The sequence below is a fragment of the Plectropomus leopardus genome, chromosome 17 (assembly GCF_008729295.1).
Source record: "Plectropomus leopardus isolate mb chromosome 17, YSFRI_Pleo_2.0, whole genome shotgun sequence".
Lineage (NCBI taxonomy): Eukaryota > Metazoa > Chordata > Actinopteri > Perciformes > Serranidae > Plectropomus > Plectropomus leopardus.
The window spans coordinates 5,325,465-5,347,953 of record NC_056479.1 but is presented as its reverse complement, the minus strand read 5'-3'; the positions used below and the strand labels follow the sequence as shown (position 1 = coordinate 5,347,953).

Sequence of the window (22,489 nt, the reverse complement as noted above, 5' to 3'; positions counted from 1 at the left end):
AACCAGACCTTAACACATTGTTGACCATCTGATCGTTTAAGTAAACTTACCTTTCCAAAAATGTTTTACAATGCAACCGAAAATCATTGTATTGTCACGTTCACACTTGTTAAACAAATGTTTTGGTAGCTTTTTTTTTTTTTACCATTTAATTAGAGAAAGAGCATTTTCCTTCCTTGGCATTTATTGACAGATAAATAGCATTATTACTTGTGGATTCCCACAGGGATCTGTACTAGGTCCTAAACAGCCTGTTCTGTATATGAATAACACATGTAAAATATCAAAAATAATGAAATATTAAAAATGTTTTAGTGTTTTCACCATTTATTTACAGAAAGAGCATTTGTAGCCTTGCATTGTTTGAGAGACGCACATTGACAATAAAGTCTGTTAGTCTATTAGAATGTCACAGCATCCACATGATATTAGGCTACATTATCCTCTTGCCTAGGTCTCAGTGAAGAGATATTTGTTGCTTTTAATGATAGCATGTTAGCATGCAGCTTAAAGACACAGCAGAAACTCATGTAAATGTCAGTTTTAAAGGTATTCTGTGGTGATGTTTTGGACACTTGGAAGCCAGATGAAACATCAGAGGATTTCCAAAGTTCCTAGGACTTATCCTGGGGGCAACGCAAATTATGCTATTGTGCTACTGTCCATTTTTCGATTTGCCAGTTGATCCACTGATGCCACCTAGAAAGCTGCAAAGACCAGCCTTCATTTTATTCTCTAATGTCACCATCTAGTGGTTAATCAGCACTAACACCCTTTGGCATGTAAGATTGTGGTGAAATACATATTATTTGTTATTAGTGTCATTGATCTCATTCTGACCATTTATTGTAGTTTTCTATGGATGGAAATATGTATACAGATCTGACTGATGGAGCTTTTGAAGTGATGCCAAAAACTCTTGTTTTAGAAGGATTGGGTACTTCTAATGACATGTAAATGACACTGAATGAGTTGAAACTAAGCCCCGAGTTAAACAGAGTGCACAAAGGTACATAAAACGGCCAATTTCAAGTTTTCATCCAAAAATGTTTCCACTAAAACCTCTCTAAATATGTTCTCATCACTTTTTTAGCATCTGTCTATGCACAGGTAATATTCAAATGAGCTTGTGATGAAGGTGCAGAAGTTTTTTCAAGACAATGCCACCAACAGTAAAGTAATTGCAATGTTGTAGTTGCAAGCCTACGATGCCAGAAAAAACATTTGTGAGGAGAGTACTTGTGCTCAAATAGATAGGACCAACATACAAGAGCCTGTGTCTTCTTCATAAGAAGCAACTAATGGGTCCAAATTATCCTTTATTAGAATGGTATATCATATATATATATATGTGTGTGTTTTCCTTATCACTTAAAAATGAGAATACTTTTGTTTGTTTTTTTGTTGTTACAGTGATACAATAATACATTAAAAGTGTTTCCTCTGGAGTAACATTTTAAAACATGCTATGGTAAAATGTTTTTACATCTTTAATTTAATTTTTAATATTAAAGCTTTTATGGGGATCAGAAGGGTGATAAGGATTAGCACATAAGGGTGAATATCTATAACATTTACTGTATTGTATCCAATTTAAAACCTGGTAGTTGAGTTTAGGCTATTTTGCATTTCTTCTTTCTAAATAAAAAAAAAAAACACTGCTGTTTTATTTTCCTTTTTTTAAATTTGTTTTTAACCAGCATGTAGGCTATCCATTTGCATTGACAGTGCAAGAAAAGTCTCATTCAGGTCCTGGTGTAATTTGTATTATGTAATAATATTGTTTTCATTGACTGAATTTATTGTTTAAAGTTGGAGCATGAATATCTCTAATTATTATTTTTACACACCAGATCTCTTTTCTAATTCATTTTGCCATGTAAATGTATGATGTAACTGATGACTGATACTAGGAGATCAAATTTAGGGAGTAAGTTATTTTACCTCCAGTAACCCACATTCTTTAATTTGTTTCACTTCTCTGTAGTTTTTATAATAGCAGGAGAAAATACACCTCATTCATAAGGTTTAAGTTTTGTTTAGTTCAGCCAAAAATACTTTTTAACCTGATAGTGAAGTCTTTCTGTTTCTCCAGGACTTTCACGAGGCTTCTGGGGTAACACGTAACACGCTCCCGTGTTACGTCATGACGCCGAGCGTCCGCGCTCAGCTCTGTGATTGGACCAAACAGTCAGTGGAGAGCCTCTGCTGGAGCGCTCTGGAGCATGGTGGAAAAGTCGAGAAATATGGAGAAGTGTCCAGAGGGGAGTGAGGAGAGTATAAAGAAACGGTGGTGGAGTCACCGGCGTTCAGACTACAAGAGCACAGACGAGAGGATCAACGCGACAGAACCGAGACCATCTCCCTTTCTATTCTCTTCCACTTTCATCTTTTAACGACAGTAAGTACGCTGCTTCCGTTTTACTACTTTAATGAACGTTTCATCAAACTATCTTAGAAAAACATTTAATTTCAGACTTAAGCCAAGCTATTTGTTGAACAGCGAGCCTATGTGTTAATATATGTGTTGCTTTTAACTATAATGTTTTCATAATGGTGTGCATACTATAGAAATTATGGTCTTTGAATCAAACGCAGCTACTGTGAGTTTTCTCATCCAGAGTGAGCAGTTCACCAAATTCCTATTACAAAAACTGATATCTTTAAGCAATGAATGATGGAATTTACAGTGGTATTGACTAGTTTTCCTTCAGACTCCAGTTTTTTGTTTTGAGGAGCAGTAATGTCAATAAATAAATTATTTCTGCATTTTAAATATTACCCAGTTGTTAAGCAATGAGACATTGACCAACAATAACAATTACATTTTTAAGACTTTAATAGGAAATTAAAGTAAATTTTAAGTAGAAAATATAGGATGGGCACAATTTTATTGATTCATAATGTATTTTTTGTTTCTGCATTTTTAGGGCACCAATTCAGATCAACAAGATGTCTTCAGCTAAAGGCGTAGCGATTGGCATTGACCTTGGCACCACATACTCCTGTGTGGGGGTTTTCCAGCACGGAAAAGTAGAAATCATCGCCAACGACCAGGGCAACAGGACCACCCCCAGCTATGTGGCGTTCACTGACACTGAAAGGCTCATCGGGGACGCAGCCAAGAACCAGGTTGCTTTAAACCCCACCAACACAGTGTTTGATGCCAAGAGACTGATTGGAAGAAAGATCGATGATCCAGTGGTGCAGGCGGACATCAAGCACTGGCCCTTCAAGGTGGTGGGAGATGGAGGGAAACCCAAAATTCAAGTGGAATACAAAGGAGAGGACAAATCCTTCTACCCTGAAGAGATTTCCTCTATGGTCCTGGTGAAGATGAAGGAGATCGCTGAGTCTTACCTCGGCCAAAAGGTTTCCAACGCAGTCATCACAGTACCAGCGTATTTCAACGACTCCCAGCGACAAGCGACAAAAGATGCAGGTGTCATCGCAGGACTGAATGTCCTGAGGATCATCAATGAGCCGACAGCAGCCGCCATCGCGTATGGTCTGGACAAAAGCAAGTCTGGAGAACGTAACGTCCTGATCTTTGACCTGGGTGGAGGAACCTTTGACGTGTCCATTCTGACCATTGATGACGGAATCTTTGAAGTCAAAGCCACGGCTGGAGACACTCACCTGGGTGGAGAGGACTTTGACAACCGCATGGTCAACCACTTTGTGGAAGAGTTCAAGAGGAAACACAAGAAGGACATCAGTCAGAACAAGAGAGCCTTAAGGAGGCTGCGCACAGCTTGCGAGAGAGCCAGAGAACTCTGTCCTCCAGCTCCCAGGCCAGCATCGAGATCGACTCTCTGTTTGAGGGCATCGACTTCTACACCTCCATCACCAGGGCTCGCTTTGAGGAGCTGTGCTCCGACCTGTTCAGGGGAACATTGGAGCCGGTGGAGAAAGCCCTGAGGGACGCCAAAATCGACAAGGCGCAGATCCACGACATTGTCTTGGTGGGAGGCTCCACCAGAATCCCCAAAATCCAGAAACTCCTGCAAGATTTCTTCAATGGCAGGGAACTAAACAAAAGCATCAATCCAGATGAGGCGGTGGCTTATGGTGCTGCCGTCCAGGCCGCCATTCTCACAGGTGATACCTCTGGCAATGTGCAGGACCTGCTGCTGCTGGACGTGGCGCCTCTGTCTCTGGGTATCGAGACTGCTGGAGGAGTCATGACGTCCCTGATTAAGCGTAACACCACCATCCCTACTAAACAAACCCAGGTATTCACCACATACTCTGACAACCAGCCCGGAGTCCTTATCCAGGTCTACGAAGGAGAAAGAGCCATGACCAGGGACAACAACCTGCTGGGCAAGTTTGAGCTGAGTGGAATCCGCCTGCTCCACGAGGGGTCCCACAGATCGAGGTCACCTTTGACATCGACGCCAACGGTATTTTGAACGTGTCAGCAGTGGACAAAAGCACTGGCAAACAGAACAAGATCACCATCACCAACGATAAGGGCCGACTGAGCAAAGAGGAGATTGAGCGAATGGTGCAGGACGCTGACAAATACAAAGCTGAGGACGACCTTCAGAGGGAAAAAATCTCTGCCAAGAACTCCCTTGAGTCCTATGCCTTCAATCTGAAGAGCAGTGTGCAGGACGAGAACCTGAAGGACAAAATTAGTGAGGAGGACAAGAAGAAGGTGACTGAGAAGTGTGATGAGACCATCACCTGGCTGGAGAGTAACCAGCTGGCTGATAAAGACGAGTACCAACACAAGCAGAAAGAGCTGGAGAAAGTGTGTAACCCCATCATCAGCAAGTTGTACCAGGGAGGAATGCCTGCAAGTAGCTGTAGAGAGGAAGCACGAGCCGGCTCTCAGGGGCCAACCATTGAGGAGGTGGACTAAAATGGCTCTTCATATAGACTCTGTTTTCACTGGGACTGTTTAAAATACAACTGTAACTTTATTTGTTTTCATGCTTTCTTATAATTGTATTTTTTAAAAAAAGATGTTAAGATTTTAACATTTTGGGTAATGGGTGTCATCTTCATGTACTTTTCACCTCTGCTTTGCTGGACATTGCAATAAAGACGAAATATAACTAAAATGTATATTGTTTTGTCTTTTCTCTGGTCTATATCTTCAGTTAATCATTAATTTACAACCCCAATTACAAACAAGTTGTGTTGAATACAAGACAGAGAAAGAAGTGTAATGTTCAAACTGATAAAACTTAATTATTGTCATAAAAATACACTGATTCTGAATATGAAGGCTGCAGCAAGTTCCAAATAACATTTAGATAGCGGCATGTTTGCCACCGTTTTACACAGAACATAGGACACTAATTATTGGAGTTTTCAAACTGAAATTCTTTCCCATTCTTTCTGATGATATATGACCTCTGTTGCTCATCAGTCCAGAGTCTCCTTTGTTGTATTTTGTGCCTCATAATGTGCTTCACATGTTCAATACAGGCAGGCCAGTCTAGTACCTGCACTCTTTAATTACGAAACTCAATGGCTCATTGTCTTGCTGGAATAAACAGGGACGTCTCTGAAAAATATGTTGTCTGGATGGCAGCATAGTTGCCCCAAAACCTGTATGTACCTTCACATCATGTATCATATCATTCTGCTTTTATGTACATTTTACAGGACATCACAACTTTTTGGAACAGGGGTTGCAGCATTATTCAATGATGCAGACACTAAATTACAAATAAAAAGTTTTTGATAAGACGGAGCTGTTTTTATCCAGAGGGGGAAGATGTTGTGCAGTAGTTGCAAGTTGCACTAAGTAGGAAGAGCTGTTGTACAATGATGTTTTAGCAGCCTGACTATAGTCACGCAATGTATAGTTGTGCAACATTCGTTGCACAAAGAACCCCAGGTATAATGGGAATAGTGGGTAAAATTAATTGAGGAATCCCTAGGCAATGCCTCCTAAAAAGATTAATTTGTCTGACCCGTAGAAAGATCCAAGTGATAAAAGTACAGACAGTTATTGATGCTTGGTTCTTTACAAGTTTGTGTGAAACATTCTGCTGATATAGTCGCCCTGTCAAACTGCCCCACCAGCCAGATTTGACATAAAGAGAGTAATTTGCCAGGGCTGTCTCATCTCTCTTAAACTATTATTTGTACTGGTAGGCCAACTTCTCAGTTTATTAATCACCATCATCCTTTGACAGATCCAGTGTTACCAGTGTGCATGTTTTGATTGCCATAATACAAAAGTTATCAAATTTGAAAAAAACTAATGTATCAAAACTTAAAATTTTGTGACTTTGTATCAAACACTTTTTGAAATTTCAAAAATAAAATAAGTAGCTGCCATCCACACATTATTGTTGTTATTATTAATTATAGACATATCATTGGAGATATTATGGGCACTTATAAATCCACAATGAGATTTGTGAATTATTTAATTATTACTAGTGTTTTGATGCTTTGCTGACATGGAGGCTGTCAATTTATAATCAATATTCAGAAATGTGTAGTTGGTCTCATTTGTCACTGCGTAAAGGATCCTTTTTTGTTTTGGAAATGAGCATGAGCATTCTTTTCCTTAATGACAGGGTCGACTAATTCCTCCCTACAGAAAAGCCTCATTGTACATAAATATTCTAAAAATAGATTATAGTGCTTTATGGAATTCAGAGATATGTCCACCTTTGCTTTGTGGTTTATTGGTTCAGATCTTTTATACCTAAAATAGTTTTTCTTCAGTAGTAACATATTGGAACATTCTGTTCCACTTATTGCATCTTCAATTCAAATCAGAATATTAGAGATTTTATGGGAATCAAAATGCTGATAAATATTAGCACAGAGGGCTATAAATCCTAAAAATAATATTATTACAGTTACAGATTGTATCTAATTTTAACCCTTTAAGACCTGGATTGACATCAGTTTCCTGTGTTGCTTGTGATCCTTTTCCCGAGCATTTAAAACTCTGAAACCAGAGGAAATGGTTTGATTTTGTTATAAAAATACATACATACATACATACATACATACACACACACACACACACACACACACACACACACACACATATTATATATATATATATATATATATATATATATATATATATATATATATATATATATATATATATATATATATATATATATATAAACAGGAAAAAACACGATCAACAACTTTTCAGGAACATAAAGGTGTCAAGGAAATGATCCGAAGATCAGCTTGGGGGGATTGTAAGGTATAATTAAGAAATAGGTAAAATGTCTATAAAACTATATTCAGAATTTTCTTGATTATATATTTAAAATTATATTAAAGGAAAAAAAATTAAGGCCTTTCTTGAGGTTATTTTCTTTTTCTTGTTTTTACTTTTCTTTTTTGTTGCCTGTTTTATGGTAATTTTCTTGTAACTTTTTACCAATTTCCAGCAAATTTTTGGATCATTTCTAGTTAAGTTGCTCATCAACCTCATCCCATGTTTTTGAAGAAATCAAGCTTATTTGCTCAGGTTTGAAAGGGTTAAATGCAGTTGTTGGGTTTATTTCTGTGCTTCTAAATTTTAGAAATACCTGCTGTTTTTCACTGTCTTGTATCAATTTCTTTGCCATACAAATTGTATCATGTATTGGATGTCTGATACTAGGCGTTCAAACATAGGAAGTGAGAAACTTCCAATAACCTACATTCTTTCTTATGTTTCAATTATTAATGATATTCATTGTCAGTTTCACTTCTCTGTAGTCTTTCATAATAGCAGGAGAAAATTATACCTCACTTATTAAGTTCAAGTTTTGTTTAGTTTAGCCAAAAATATTTTTTTAACCTGATAGTGAAGTCTTTCTGTTTCTCCAGGACTTTCACGAGGCTTCTGGGGTAACACGTAACACGCTCCCGTGTTACGTCATGACGCCGAGCGTCCGCGCTCAGCTCTGTGATTGGACCAAACAGTCAGTGGAGAGCCTCTGCTGGAGCGCTCTGGAGCATGGTGGAAAAGTCGAGAAATATGGAGAAGTGTCCAGAGGGGAGTGAGGAGAGTATAAAGAAACGTTGGTGGAGTCACCGGCGTTCAGACTACAAGAGCACAGACGAGAGGATCAACGCGACAGAACCGAGACCATCTCCCTTTCTATTCTCTTCCACTTTCATCTTTTAACGACAGTAAGTACGCTGCTTCCGTTTTTGTTTTGTTTTTCTAGCTTAGTGAACGTTTCCTCAAACTCTGAGAAAAAAAGCCAGTTTCAGACTGTAGCAATAACGGACATTAATGTAATTCAGGCATGCTATTTGTTGAACAGCGAGCCTATGTGTTAACACACACATTGTTTTGAGCTAAAATGTCCTCATAACGACGTGCGCACAATAGAAATTATAGTCTTTTAGTCAAATGCGGCCACTATGAGTTTTCTTATTCCAAGTTAGCATTTCAATAAACTCCTTTTTGAAAAAATGTAGAGTTTATGCTTTGAATTATGTAAGTTACAGTTGTATAGTCTAGTTTTTCTCTCGAATTTAAGTCTGAGTTTTTTTGTTTTGAAGCTATGTCATAATTATTTGTTTCTTCAAACAGAAAAGTGTTTATTATAGCGTCTTTGAATAAAATACAGTCTCCACTATGAGTTTTTTCATAACTAAACTTCCTCACAAAAAAATGCCAACTTAGCCTTCAATTAGTGTACAGTGTGTACATTGTGCAATAAATGATTCAATGCTTTGGGCTTATATCACACTCAAATATTTTAATTGTGTGAACAAAAATTGTAATGTTACACCAATAGGAAGCCTTTTCTCATGCAAATTTAAAGCTCCACCAACCTCTATCCAAAGAACTGTCAAGTTTAGAATCCATTGATAGTCAAATTAATCTACTGTCCTGTTTCAATAAATTTTAGTTATTTATATAAAGTCTCTAACTTCCTCTTGATATTTCAAGAAAAAGTATTAATTAAACGTTTTACCCAGTTGTTAAGCACTGAATCATTGGCCAACAATGAAAATTACATTTTTTAAGACTATAAAATAAGAAATCAAAGTAAAATATTTGTAAATAATTTAGGATGGGCACAATTTTATTGATTCATAATGTATTTTTTGTTTCTGCATTTTTAGGGCACCAATTCAGATCAACAAGATGTCTTCAGCTAAAGGCGTAGCGATTGGCATTGACCTTGGCACCACATACTCCTGTGTGGGGGTTTTCCAGCACGGAAAAGTAGAAATCATCGCCAACGACCAGGGCAACAGGACCACCCCCAGCTATGTGGCGTTCACTGACACTGAAAGGCTCATCGGGGACGCAGCCAAGAACCAGGTTGCTTTAAACCCCACCAACACAGTGTTTGATGCCAAGAGACTGATTGGAAGAAAGATCGATGATCCAGTGGTGCAGGCGGACATCAAGCACTGGCCCTTCAAGGTGGTGGGAGATGGAGGGAAACCCAAAATTCAAGTGGAATACAAAGGAGAGGACAAATCCTTCTACCCTGAAGAGATTTCCTCTATGGTCCTGGTGAAGATGAAGGAGATCGCTGAGTCTTACCTCGGCCAAAAGGTTTCCAACGCAGTCATCACAGTACCAGCGTATTTCAACGACTCCCAGCGACAAGCGACAAAAGATGCAGGTGTCATCGCAGGACTGAATGTCCTGAGGATCATCAATGAGCCGACAGCAGCCGCCATCGCATATGGTCTGGACAAAAGCAAGTCTGGAGAACGTAACGTCCTGATCTTTGACCTGGGTGGAGGAACCTTTGACGTGTCCATTCTGACCATTGATGACGGAATCTTTGAAGTCAAAGCCACGGCTGGAGACACTCACCTGGGTGGAGAGGACTTTGACAACCGCATGGTCAACCACTTTGTGGAAGAGTTCAAGAGGAAACACAAGAAGGACATCAGTCAGAACAAGAGAGCCTTAAGGAGGCTGCGCACAGCTTGCGAGAGAGCCAAGAGAACTCTGTCCTCCAGCTCCCAGGCCAGCATCGAGATCGACTCTCTGTTTGAGGGCATCGACTTCTACACCTCCATCACCAGGGCTCGCTTTGAGGAGCTGTGCTCCGACCTGTTCAGGGGAACATTGGAGCCGGTGGAGAAAGCCGTGAGGGACGCCAAAATCGACAAGGCGCAGATCCACGACACATTGTCTTGGTGGGAGGCTCCACCAGAATCCCCAAAATCCAGAAACTCCTGCAAGATTTCTTCAATGGCAGGGAACTAAACAAAAGCATCAATCCAGATGAGGCGGTGGCTTATGGTGCTGCCGTCCAGGCCGCCATTCTCACAGGTGATACCTCTGGCAATGTGCAGGACCTGCTGCTGCTGGACGTGGCGCCTCTGTCTCTGGGTATCGAGACTGCTGGAGGAGTCATGACGTCCCTGATTAAGCGTAACACCACCATCCCCACTAAACAAACCCAGGTATTCACCACATACTCTGACAACCAGCCCGGAGTCCTTATCCAGGTCTACGAAGGAGAAAGAGCCATGACCAGGGACAACAACCTGCTGGGCAAGTTTGAGCTGAGTGGAATCCCGCCTGCTCCACGAGGGGTCCCACAGATCGAGGTCACCTTCGACATCGACGCCAACGGTATTTTGAACGTGTCAGCAGTGGACAAAAGCACTGGCAAACAGAACAAGATCACCATCACCAACGATAAGGGCCGACTGAGCAAAGAGGAGATTGAGCGAATGGTGCAGGACGCTGACAAATACAAAGCTGAGGACGACCTTCAGAGGGAAAAAATCTCTGCCAAGAACTCCCTTGAGTCCTATGCCTTCAACCTGAAGAGCAGTGTGCAGGATGAGAACCTGAAGGACAAAATTAGTGAGGAGGACAAGAAGAAGGTGACTGAGAAGTGTGATGAGACCATCACCTGGCTGGAGAGTAACCAGCTGGCTGATAAAGACGAGTACCAACACAAGCAGAAAGAGCTGGAGAAAGTGTGTAACCCCATCATCAGCAAGTTGTACCAGGGAGGAATGCCTGCAAGTAGCTGTAGAGAGGAAGCACGAGCCGGCTCTCAGGGGCCAACCATTGAGGAGGTGGACTAAAATGGCTCTTCATATAGACTCTGTTTTCACTGGGACTGTTTAAAATACAACTGTAACTTTATTTGTTTTCATGCTTTCTTATAATTGTATTTTTTAAAAAAAGATGTTAAGATTTTAACATTTTGGGTAATGGGTGTCATCTTCATGTACTTTTCACCTCTGCTTTGCTGGACATTGCAATAAAGATAAAACATAAATAGAATTTATATTGTTGTTTTGTCTTTTCTTTGGTTTACATCTTCAGTTAATAGTTAATTTACAACCCCAAATCCAAAAAAGGTGGGATGCTGTGTAAAACATAAATACATGTAAAACACAATGATTTGCAAATCCACTATGATCAATACTCAATTGAAAACAACATAGACAAAGAAATGTAATATTTACACTGATAAAACGTACTTAAAAAAAATAGATAAAGGGCCTTCACTCATTCTGAATATGTATAATGTGTATTAGTACCTACCTACCTACAACTACAAACAGGGACGTCCCAGAGAAATGCATCGTTGTATGTGTTGCTCTAAAGCACTACTAATACACCTCCATACTATCTCATGTGGTGGCTTTTGAACTTGGGCTGGTAACAATATGGATGGTCCTTTTCCTTTAAAACACTTGAGTCAGTAGAATTCAACATAAATAGAGTCAAAGATTACTGATAGTCTGACCCTTCAAACAAACCAGAGTACTCCCTACAGGATACACAATCTTTGGTATATCCTATAATGATATTGTTTTTTGTTTTTTTTTAAATTAACATACATTACTCAAACTCTTGATCCTTACAAATCCAAATATTAAAGGTTAAAGCATCTGGCTTCTTAATAAAAAAAGAAGTGCAGTATGTATAAATACCACTAGATGTACAATTGCACTTATACTTTGACAGATTACTTCACTGTTGTCTGACACAATACAAAGATTTCATTTTTCATTTAGGAAACTGTGCTTCCACCAATTATCATTTTATTTTTCAATAAATTCATAAATAAAACATGCTTAATTTAATGAGGATAATGTCAATAATGCGATCTAGGAGACTGTGCTGATCAGACATAAAATATAATAATTTATTCTAGCGCCAATTTTGAATTTACAAGCCAATTATAATACCCTGTTCTTCCAAGCTGTACTATGAACAGTTAATCCCATAAATCTTCCTTCATAAATAGATTGTTAGAAAATGCCTGACTTACGTTTTTATGACAACAGATAGACACATTTCGTTTGTTTTGATACTAAAAAAAAAATACTGTAAATTTATTTAATTAAAAGCAACCACCCGATTGCTATAATCTTCCTATATATAAATTTTTAACATATACCATTTATGATAGCCGGAAACTTTAAAAACAGAAATCATTGTTGGACTTTTTTTTAATTTCTGACAGTCCTTGGAATATATTATGCATAAGAAACACATCTGTCAGAAAAAAAACCCACAAACCAATCCGAGCTTAAAGTTGTGATGTTTCATCAAAATCACGTTTCATTAAAAAAATTGCCAAAAACTAATTGACCGACATGCATGACAAGAGTGAAAAACCAAGACTTTTTTGACTTCAGGATTACGTCTTCAAATTTAATTTTGATACATAAAATAGAATGTTTTTATACACTAACAAGTCGTTTATGGTAGAGGGAGGGTCATGTAGGCCTATGTATTTGTAACTTCAGTGAGTATAAAAAAAAATCACACCCAAGACATATCTCCTCTGACAAATAAAGAACAGTCCCTTACTACTTGTACAGCCTGCTGTTATTATGATGCCATATCACTACTAAAATACCTGAGTACTCCATCCACCACTGCAACTAAGTGCTTCTCCTCAGCATTATGAAATGTGGCCAACATATACGGAGTCTTGTTAAAAAAAAATCATTAAATCAAGCCTTCGAGCCTTTGTACTACATTATTCACATTATCTAGGTCGATTTATTTATACCCTTTTATTTGTGAAGCGGAAACCTCACAGGAAATGGAACAAATCAGCGTCCGGTCACTATGGTCCCGCCCCACCAGTCTGTGCCATCTTGTATTTAGCAAAGAACAAAAACGGGGTAAGAAACAAGCCTTCTATCAGGATGAGGCGCAGAAATTAAGCCGGATTTTAAGAAAAGATATTTTTTAAAAGGTCAGTTGTAACTGGACAATATGCTCGGAAGTGGGGCAGCGCAGAGAAACATCAGCCACACCCCGTACAACAGCTAATGTTAACGTTAGCTTGTCGAAGCTAAGCTAGCCAATTAGCTAAGGCTAGTAACGTACGAGAGGACAACTGACCGAGCTTCTGTTTGAGCCGGCTAAACTAGCAGTGTAATTAGGAAACCGTAAATTAATTTCACTAGCGGGACTTCGGTGGAAATGGGCCAAACGTCGTGTTGATTGTCCGCAGAGAGAGGAGACCCGGGCTATGAGGATAGAGGCTCGTTAGCTTGGCTGCTAACGATTGTTTTTCGTGCCAGAGCGGAACCACAATAAGCCGCGGTAAGTAATGTTAATGCTACATTTACTTAGCTCGCCTGGTTAGTTGGTACATAGGTTTGCTTTTCAACTTTCTTCTCGACTGTAAATGTCAAAATACAATACACAATAGCCCAATACCCCAATCACATACTTATTGTCAATATCTCTAAAAATGAGAGTGAAAGATATACAATATTAATAACACTGTGTTAGCTTGTGCAACAGTAGTACATAGTTGTTTGTAGGATTGGGCACTGTCAGACACAAAGAGAGTATACATGGACTGAGGCAAATAAACAAATCATACTATGCTCGCAAAAAACAAATATATTTAAAGGGAAATCTAACAAAGGATTTGAAATCCACATACACAGCTTAGTGTTTGCTTAGATATGAAACAACACCTGCTCATGTGACATTATTAGAGCCTTTTTAAGGCCCATGCCAGGAGAAACAGAGTCACACACATTGCCTAAAGTTGTAGGTTTCATACTAAATTAGGTAAGGGGGAAAAATTAGAAAAATATATGATTACACATTTAAGACTAGACATCCTGGAACAGAGTGAAAGCGGAAAAAAACACTGCACTATCCAGCAGCTACTGTGGAGGGCCGAGCAAAGAGGGGCAAGAAGTGGACCCCAAACCTCACAAAACGTTTTTTTCGTACCCTCGCACTGTATGCTCAATCTTTTCCACTTTGCCCCAAAGCCACTGGGAATGTGTGGGTGGGGCAGATTTGGGGGTTTTAAAATTTCAGACCAAGTTTGGTAGTATTACTGTATTACCAAATACCATGGTATTTAGAAATCCAGACGGTATGATTTTCAATACAGCCAAATTACAGAGGCTTCTGATGAGGAGATGCTGTATTGAGTTGAGTAAGTAGTGCACAGCAGGCAGCAGAGTTCAGTCTCTAATGGTGGAACAGGTCGGTGATAACTTAATAAAACAAGAAAATGCTCGGCCAGCTACAACAGAGAGACCGCAGGTAAAAACAGCACATTTTTCACACGTCTGAAGTTTTTCAGCACACTTAAGTTTTTATATATATATGTGTGTGTGTGTGTGTGTGTGTGTGTGTATATATATGTATATACATATATATATATATATATATATATATATATATATATATATATATATTTAATTCCTTTATTTATATATTTATGTATGTATATACATACATATATATACAGACAGACAGATAGAGAGAGAGTTGTGTGCTCCTTTGTATCAATCTGTGTCCCCTTGGACTTGTGGGGTGGATAATTGATATGTCAATCTATTCAGAGATGATCAGATCAATTAATTAAATGAAAAAATCTGAGTGAATGCAAACTCTTAATCTTAGCAGAGTGATCTGTTAAGTTTCGCTCTAGCTGTGCCTGATGATCTGTTGCTTTATCTGTGCCCTGAGTGCGCTCTGCAGTCCGAGAGTGTGGTGCAAGGAATAATTTAATGGTATATAATTAAACAGTGCTTCAAATGAATGGCTTATCTCCAAAATTAGAAATCCTATTTATGGCAGCAGATGTCTTAATCTTGGTGAGCTGCTGCAAATGAATAATGTGTAGAAAACCTGGAGTAGGTTTTCTATAGTGTATAATCACCCGGAAAGTAGAATTATGTTTTTGTTCCCCTAGAGATCCGGTCCTCATTTGTGGAGTTCGCCAATTTGTGCTGCCATGTTTCAGCAGTTGCCCAGAACAGACAAACCAAACACTGGTTCTTAATAGGGCCTCGGCCACCATAGTTAGCGACCCCTCTGTGATGAGCAGCTTCTGAAAAAACACTGATTTGTAATATGAAATTGCATTATTCAGTGTTTTAACTGGTTTAATCACATGGTCTGCTTGTTTTAGAGAGGAAGAGACCTCTGTGGAAAGATTGGTAAAAACCGCCTTGAACAATGAACACTGAAAGAATTCTATCAGAGTAGGTCAGGCTTGGTACATGGGAGAAGTTTCAGCTGGTTGCAGTCTTCAGTCCTCAATGCTAGAGCCCCATAAATACTACACACTGCTCCTTTAAATCTCTGTGGTCAATGCACAATGTGGTCAATACGAAACACTGAATCTGTTAAATGTGCACTTCTGTTAGGTACAAATCATGTACCCATCAGCCGTGCACTGGATCATACTAGAGACGCAACCATCTAAAAGACGGATGAGTACTCGCTATCTTTCTACGTTTGTACTTTTTAAACATAAAACACAAGTTTTATATTGTGATATCTACTGGAAATGACATACAATGCAGCCAACGGAAAGTAGGTTCTCACTAGCAATGGACATATCAGAAATTTCCAGCTAGCTTGCAATCTCTCTGTAGCCAGCTGCCACCTAATTTAGGTTTTTGTTGTGAAATGAGTTAACATATAGATAACTCATCATTTCAACTTCATGAATCATCCGTTCCTTGTCCACTGAGGCACTTTTGAAGCAGGCGACAGGAATAAATAGAAACAGGGCGTTTGACAAAAGTTAAGCTCAGGACACTGAGGACATTCTAAGAGAAAACAATGCAATCAAACTGATTTTGTCACAGAAGCTCGCCGACGTCGCATTTAGTTAGGACACTGAGTCGAACTGGAGGAAATTCTTTGTGTTTACATGTTGCCCCAAAGAACCCCGGCTAGATATATATATATATATTTATTTTATAAGTTAGTGTTGTTATGCATATGGATCTAATGAAGAGACTTACTGTATTTGGAAGATAATGTAAAAGCTAAAGTAAAAAACTTTAAAAATGTATATATGTAATTCTATATGCCTTGATTATGTATTTCTTTATACAGGTTGCCTATCAATTAATTTTAAGCTCAATAAACATAGATTTAGAGGGGACTTTTTATGCTTCTCCTCATTTTCTCTCATGTATTATACAGTTATTATTCAGATGTTCATGTTAAACGTGGCCAAAGATTCAAATAATTAGGTAAACATATGTAGATGTAATCTCTGTTAGCAAAAACTTCAGGCACCAGACTGTTCTGAATATTAAAGAAACAAATAAAAAACGAAAAGTAACCAAAAACAACATTTTTTTACTGTTGATCTTGGAGAAACCCCAAAGGTCAAAACATCATCTAAATAAAAGAGAGGTGCATATTTAAGCTACACTTGCATTCTTACTTTCACAAACCTGAAAATGGGCATAGTAGATACCCTTTTATAGGAATTTCTCTAATTTTTCTGGCATATTGGAATCATTCAGAACACTTGGACCGGCACTAATGTTTTTAATTTAACAGAAACCTCTGACCTCATTGTGTGTCACCCAACTGTAAAATGAGAAATTAACTCAATGTAGTTTTTGGGTTGTTGGTTATCGGTGCTAAAATGCTCCACTACTAACTTTGTGTGAATGTTACACCCATTTACAACAAGGAGCTTCTGTTATTCAAAACTGTTTCCCAGTCAGGGTTGAGCTCAACCATGTGATCTTGGTCATTCGGCGCCACTGACACACCAAATTTTGTGTCACTCTTTACTGTCTGAAGCTCTGCTTCCCTTTTTCCGTTATCTCTTATTTTTAGTGTCTCATGCTGGTTTCAAATTTAGCTTAAATGAGCATGTGTTTATTCCACATAGGATTTGGGGGAAACTCCCCCAGTGTTGTCTGCTTAAGCTCTGTGAGAATGGCCTTGTTCCTTGGAAAATGACAAAAATAGATACCACTAGACGTATTCTCATTTCGAAAAATTGTGAATTATTTGGTGGTTTTTACTTTATGACATGAAGCTGAGGAAAATGGTGGACAGTAATAGGAACAGTCCTTAGAACACTTTAAATTCTTCAACATTATTTGTCAGAAAATATCCAGTAAGTCATGAATATAACAACACCGGGTTAATATGGACTTTTGACAGAGCTTACAAGACCCCATTTGAAGCCACAGTTATTTTCATGGCGTGCCAGTTTTTATTGTGAAAATGTCCAGTGTGGAATGATAGAGAACAGGAAACAGAACATAATAAAGGTCCATTATCAGATTAAAACCACGGTTGTATCATTTAGAGTGTCTCGTACTAATCTTGCTCTATACATTTCTGTCTTTCACATTTTTGAGACAGTAGCTGCCGCCGTCTGCCTCCTTGTCTTGGATTAAACACCATCAGGCCACAGAGTGCCACACAGTATATAATTGGAAATCGGTTCACTGCGTTTCGAATAAATGTTGAGTTGGAGAGGGGGAGGAATGTGTCTCCTCGTCTAGCACAGATTTACTAGCGCGTTTAAACAGCAGCAGCGCTTAAAAAGGAACAAGCCTCGCAGTCCTGCATTAAACAATGACCCTCAGGGTCTGTTTTCATGTATTCAGAGTCACAGAGGCCTGGTTATGTTGCCAGGTCTCCTCAGGGCTGCAGCTGACACTTAAAGATGAGCAGCTACATTAACCCCATTATGAAATGATGTTGCATTTGTCAATAAGTGTGCAGGCTGAGATCACATTCAAGGGGGCTGATTTAGTCAGGAGATTTGATTTGAAGCTCAGCTTGGCTCTTCATCAAGGGTTTATTTATACCGGTCTTTGATTTGAGTTGGATGGTGCGGAACTGTGTTTCTGTCAGTCAGGCTTTCTGCTGCTCTCTGATCTACAGATGCATGAGACAACACAAGTGTCATGCATGTAATTACATTCGTGTGAAGATCCCTTCTTTTCTTTTTCTTTTTTTTTTTCTTTTTTTACTTTTGGCCCACTGGTTGGCTGTTCATGTTTTTTTTTTTTTAAAGAAAGGCGCTTTTATATTTCAGCTCGAGCTAAAACAAGTCATTGATTAGTTGATCAAAAGATAACAAATCTGCAGTGTTGTTCAAACAATAATTTTATCTTGAAAAGGGGACACCAATGGTTCATTCTCAATTTTTATTATGACAAATGACTCAGTGGTCTTTTTTTAATAATGATTCTTAGGGATGTCCCGGTTGGATCCTAAAGCTCAGTATTGAGACTGAACTGGGCATTCTTTGACTGATTGGGATCGGCTATATTTAGCCTATAGAATCCAATCACGTCCTTTGATTTATGTCAGGTGTCACACAGGTGGTTTTACTTTCATGCACAGCAACCAGGAGTGCAGCTTTGGTTAACTCTCCGCTATCTGTCTGTCTCAACACTTTGCTGAGCTCCTAGCAAGGGCTCTGCTCCTGTGCTGAAACACCTCACCCCATAAATGAAAATGCAGCATGATTAACGTGATTTACCGAAGTTATGAGCACTCATTTCATGTCAGCTCTGTGTGAGAGTCACACATTTTGCTTTCAATGTAGCACATGGTGTTTCTCTGCCCTGCTCAGAGTTAAGATAGACAGCGATGCAGTGCTTATTACAACCTTACACACTACACCACTGCAGGTGCAACAAAAGCCTTGCCAGCAAATAAATAAATAAAATTACATGGGCAATCTATTAATTAAGTGAAATCTGTGCGAAAAACAACACTCAGCGTAATAGAGTTTGTCAGGTAACTCAGGTTGCTCAGAAACAATTGGCCTATTAAGGGTGTAACAATGCATTGATCTTGATCATTATATCGATTCAATCATCAAAGATCAATATCTATGATGCAAAGAGAAAACATGCCTTTATTGTGAAATTCGTACGGCACATCTGTCATCATTTCCGTTCAAGTGCTCCTTGAACATGAGAGAAAGACAACAAGGATACTTACTGATGAGGTCTCATTGATTGCAGGTCCCTGAATTTAATTGAACTATTGTCTCGTGACAGGTTTTGTGATATCAGCAAATACATTTTCCAAAGAATCTGTAAAACATAATATGATAATGAAGCATTATTATTGAGATCATTAATTGGTCATTTTTTTTAAATCACTGTATTTTTTAAATAAAAGATTATTCGGTCATAAACAGTTTATAGTCACAGTAATATTTGCATTCGTTAGTTATTTGGGTCCATGATTACTAGTATTTTCTTTAGAACTATACATTTGTTTTCACATGCATTTGTTTTCATTAACTTTATATCTAAATATCCATAAAGAAGATTTTTATATGCCGTAAGTACGTTTATCTAAATGTACGTGAAGTAAATATATTTTAAGTTCTTGAGTTAAGCATTAGCTCAATTTTTTGATATATTTTCATTGTAATTTGCATCTTTATGACACAAAGAAAGACACTAAATAAGTCCATGCATTAGAAAGCTGACTGTTACCATGTCTTCTTATTTTGGAAGCTGTTGACAGCATTCATGTGATTGACGTCACAAGTTTCAGCCCTAAAACTAACATTTAATAATCGAAATCCATTCATGCTGAAGTGCACTTTGTGCAAACCAGCTGCCATTCTGCCCCCCCACACACACACACACACACACTCTCTGCTGTTCCTGTCACTCTCCTCCTCAGTATTATTACCCCACTTTCTAACTCTCTCTCACCTTTACAGTGGTACATCCAGTTTTAAGTTCATGTCCCAACTTCAGGATAGATGGACAGTGGGAGATAAAGACTGATTTCTATCACTACAAAGATGCAGAGCTCATGATAACTCCAAAAGCAGCCAGTCATGACATTCTTGAAATATTACAGAAATCTTGAGACATGCACCAAAGATTCTGAATTACGGGGAGGCTGATAAAGTCTCTGATTTCGGTGCACATGAGGGGGTGTTGCAAATGGGTCACTTTACAAGAGTACGAGAATGCATTTTCCACCGTGTTTAACACATTAATTAGATGGGTTTCTGCCCAACTGAAGTGGAAAACAGACGCTTCACATCACTTCAAAAACAAAATGGGCACACAGTCAACGATCCAAATATAAACCAAAGGGTTGTTCCTTCAGTAAAAATCAAAACACAGGATTGGAGCCAGCTATGACTCCAAGTCTGTCAATACATCAATCAGAAAGTATTCACATTTGTGATGTTTTTAAAGGTTTCTTTACATCAGAAATAAATGTAAGCCCAGAAACAAAGTAACCCGATTTTTTAAAATAAGGTGTGATGTGATGTCTTCATATCGCTCCTTCTATCTGACCAGCAGTTGAAGTGTTGAAGAGATCTGATTAGTCATGATGCGATAAAACAGGAAATCCTCACATTTCAAAATCTGGAACCAGTCTGGTACTTCAGCTTCCATGATTAATAAATTCAAATCCAAAATGTTGCTGACTGATTTTGTTGACTGACTCATGGATTGTTTCAGCTCCTGTGAAAAATCACACAGAATTAGGCTTTCGAGTAACCAGGAAAGCAGAAAATTGAGTGTCGAATTGCATAATAGGAATACTTTAGTAGTCAAAATTAGAGGTCAACAGATTATCAGACTTGCAGATTATCTGTATCAGGGCTTTATTTTATGATTGCCGCTAAAATTAATTAATTAAAAAGTGTAAAGAAAGTGCTGGCAGGACCTTTTACTTCGTGAAAACCTCTAAAAAAATTTTATTTATTAATTTAAATTTTCACTTGACTTTATAAAAAAAGTTGCTGGGAACTTGCTGTATATGATGTTGAAAATTTTAGTTTTGCTAAAGGCATCTAAACAAAGATTTGTGTAGGAGTTTGTTATATTCCAAATTCTAAATATTGACAGAAAGATTTTTTTATTGTCATTAAATGCATGGTGGTTCTAAACACCAGTTACTGGCCTCATTAACTATTAATAATTGGTATTGGTATCGGCCCTGAAAAACCAATATCAGTCGAAAACTGGTCAAAATGTTTGTTTCAGCAATCCGACTGAGGCTCTGAAGGTTACTCCTTGTTATGACCTTTAACCTCAGTGTCTCTCCTGCAGTATCCCAGTACTAACCTGTGATCTTCACTGTCTTCCAGGCCCTGGCCATGCCCTCAAGTGCACGGGCGGGCAATCTGAAAGACCCCGAGGTGGCAGACCTATTCTGCAAAGATGACCCAGAGAAGCTGTTCGCTGACCTCCGTGAGATTGGTCATGGCAGCTTCGGAGCCGTTTACTTTGTGAGTAGTGATGTATATTCCTTCACTGTTTGTTTGGTCCCGTGTGTCTTACAGCCTCTACAAATGGGCATAATCTGGGAAGGAGACGAATAATAAGACAGAATGCACTTTTTTTTTGCTGATGTCTTGATAATAGTGTTTAAAATGTGAAAATAGCTGTTTTGAGCAGGGTTGGGTAGTGAAACTTGGTGCTAATATAGCTGCATTTCCACCAAAAAATTTTGATGTGGTACCTTTGAAACTAGGGTTTTGCAATATGACGAAATATATCATCTGACGATAAAAAAACATCTGTTGTTTCATGCAATGCTATATCGTTTATTAACTGAAGTGGGCTGCTTTGTGGACTCGAGGCTTCAGTATCTTCTGGATCATCTGAATGAGATACAGCGTAATAAAAATAATTGATTTTTTTGATGACTTCTGACTTTTGATGTCTTCATGTTAGTGTTTACAAAAGTGTTCTGAGTGGCCGCTTGAAGGCAGTGTGAAAAGACGGCCATCATAGAGAGATGTAATGGTCACTTAAATATGGGTATGACAGAGCACATTTTCTGCCAGTCTCTTCTGGAAGACATTCTCGGTGTTGTACTCTCCACCCTGCTTCCTTTCTCACTTCCACACAGCTGGCCAATCGTTGTGTGAAGTGGGTGTGAACGTCAAATTGTCGGTTTTGAAAAATTCCACAAATTATTGGAGGCCTCCGAAGCTGTTCATCCAGCCGACAGATAGTTCTGATGAAGCATATTTTTGCCAGTTTTGTGTGTAATAGTTTGGGGGAGTATTAAGTTTTATTCTGCTCTCATGATCAGTGGTGGCTGATGTTTTCCAATTCCAACCCTCTGAAGTCATTTTTAGTTGTCAGGAAGCTGTGATGGTGTTCCCGAGGAACAGCTATTTTTAAGTTTTTTATAATCAGAGAACTTGTAGAGTTTGAGCTTTTATTGTGGCCACAACTGCATCAGTCTCATCCAAGCCTGCTGTGATTTGGCCATTTTTCTGCTGATATTTATCACGTATGTAGCTAGAAAGCTATGCAAGATGAGGCTGCAACA

The 22,489-nt window shown here is 38.6% G+C and overlaps 2 protein-coding genes and 1 pseudogene across 2 annotated transcripts in view; all 3 read left to right on the top strand.

Annotated features, from left to right (window-relative positions):
* The first annotated feature begins 2,235 nt into the window (after positions 1-2,235).
* Positions 2,236-5,072, top strand: LOC121956353 (annotated as a pseudogene).
* A 2,886-nt stretch (positions 5,073-7,958) lies between these two features.
* LOC121956354 (heat shock 70 kDa protein 1-like) lies at positions 7,959-11,215 on the top strand. Its single transcript, XM_042504522.1, is given in 3 exon segments — positions 7,959-8,121; positions 9,070-10,099; positions 10,102-11,215. Coding segments are annotated over 2 exon segments (1,920 nt in total). The 5' UTR covers positions 7,959-8,121; positions 9,070-9,091; the 3' UTR covers positions 11,014-11,215.
* Positions 11,216-13,034: 1,819 nt separating this feature from the next.
* The window catches only part of taok2a (TAO kinase 2a), a 29,138-nt gene continuing 19,683 nt past the window's right edge, over positions 13,035-22,489 (top strand). The window contains 2 exon segments of the mRNA XM_042504607.1: positions 13,035-13,504; positions 21,294-21,434. Coding sequence (XP_042360541.1) covers positions 21,303-21,434 — 132 coding nt within the window. The 5' untranslated portion in view covers positions 13,035-13,504; positions 21,294-21,302.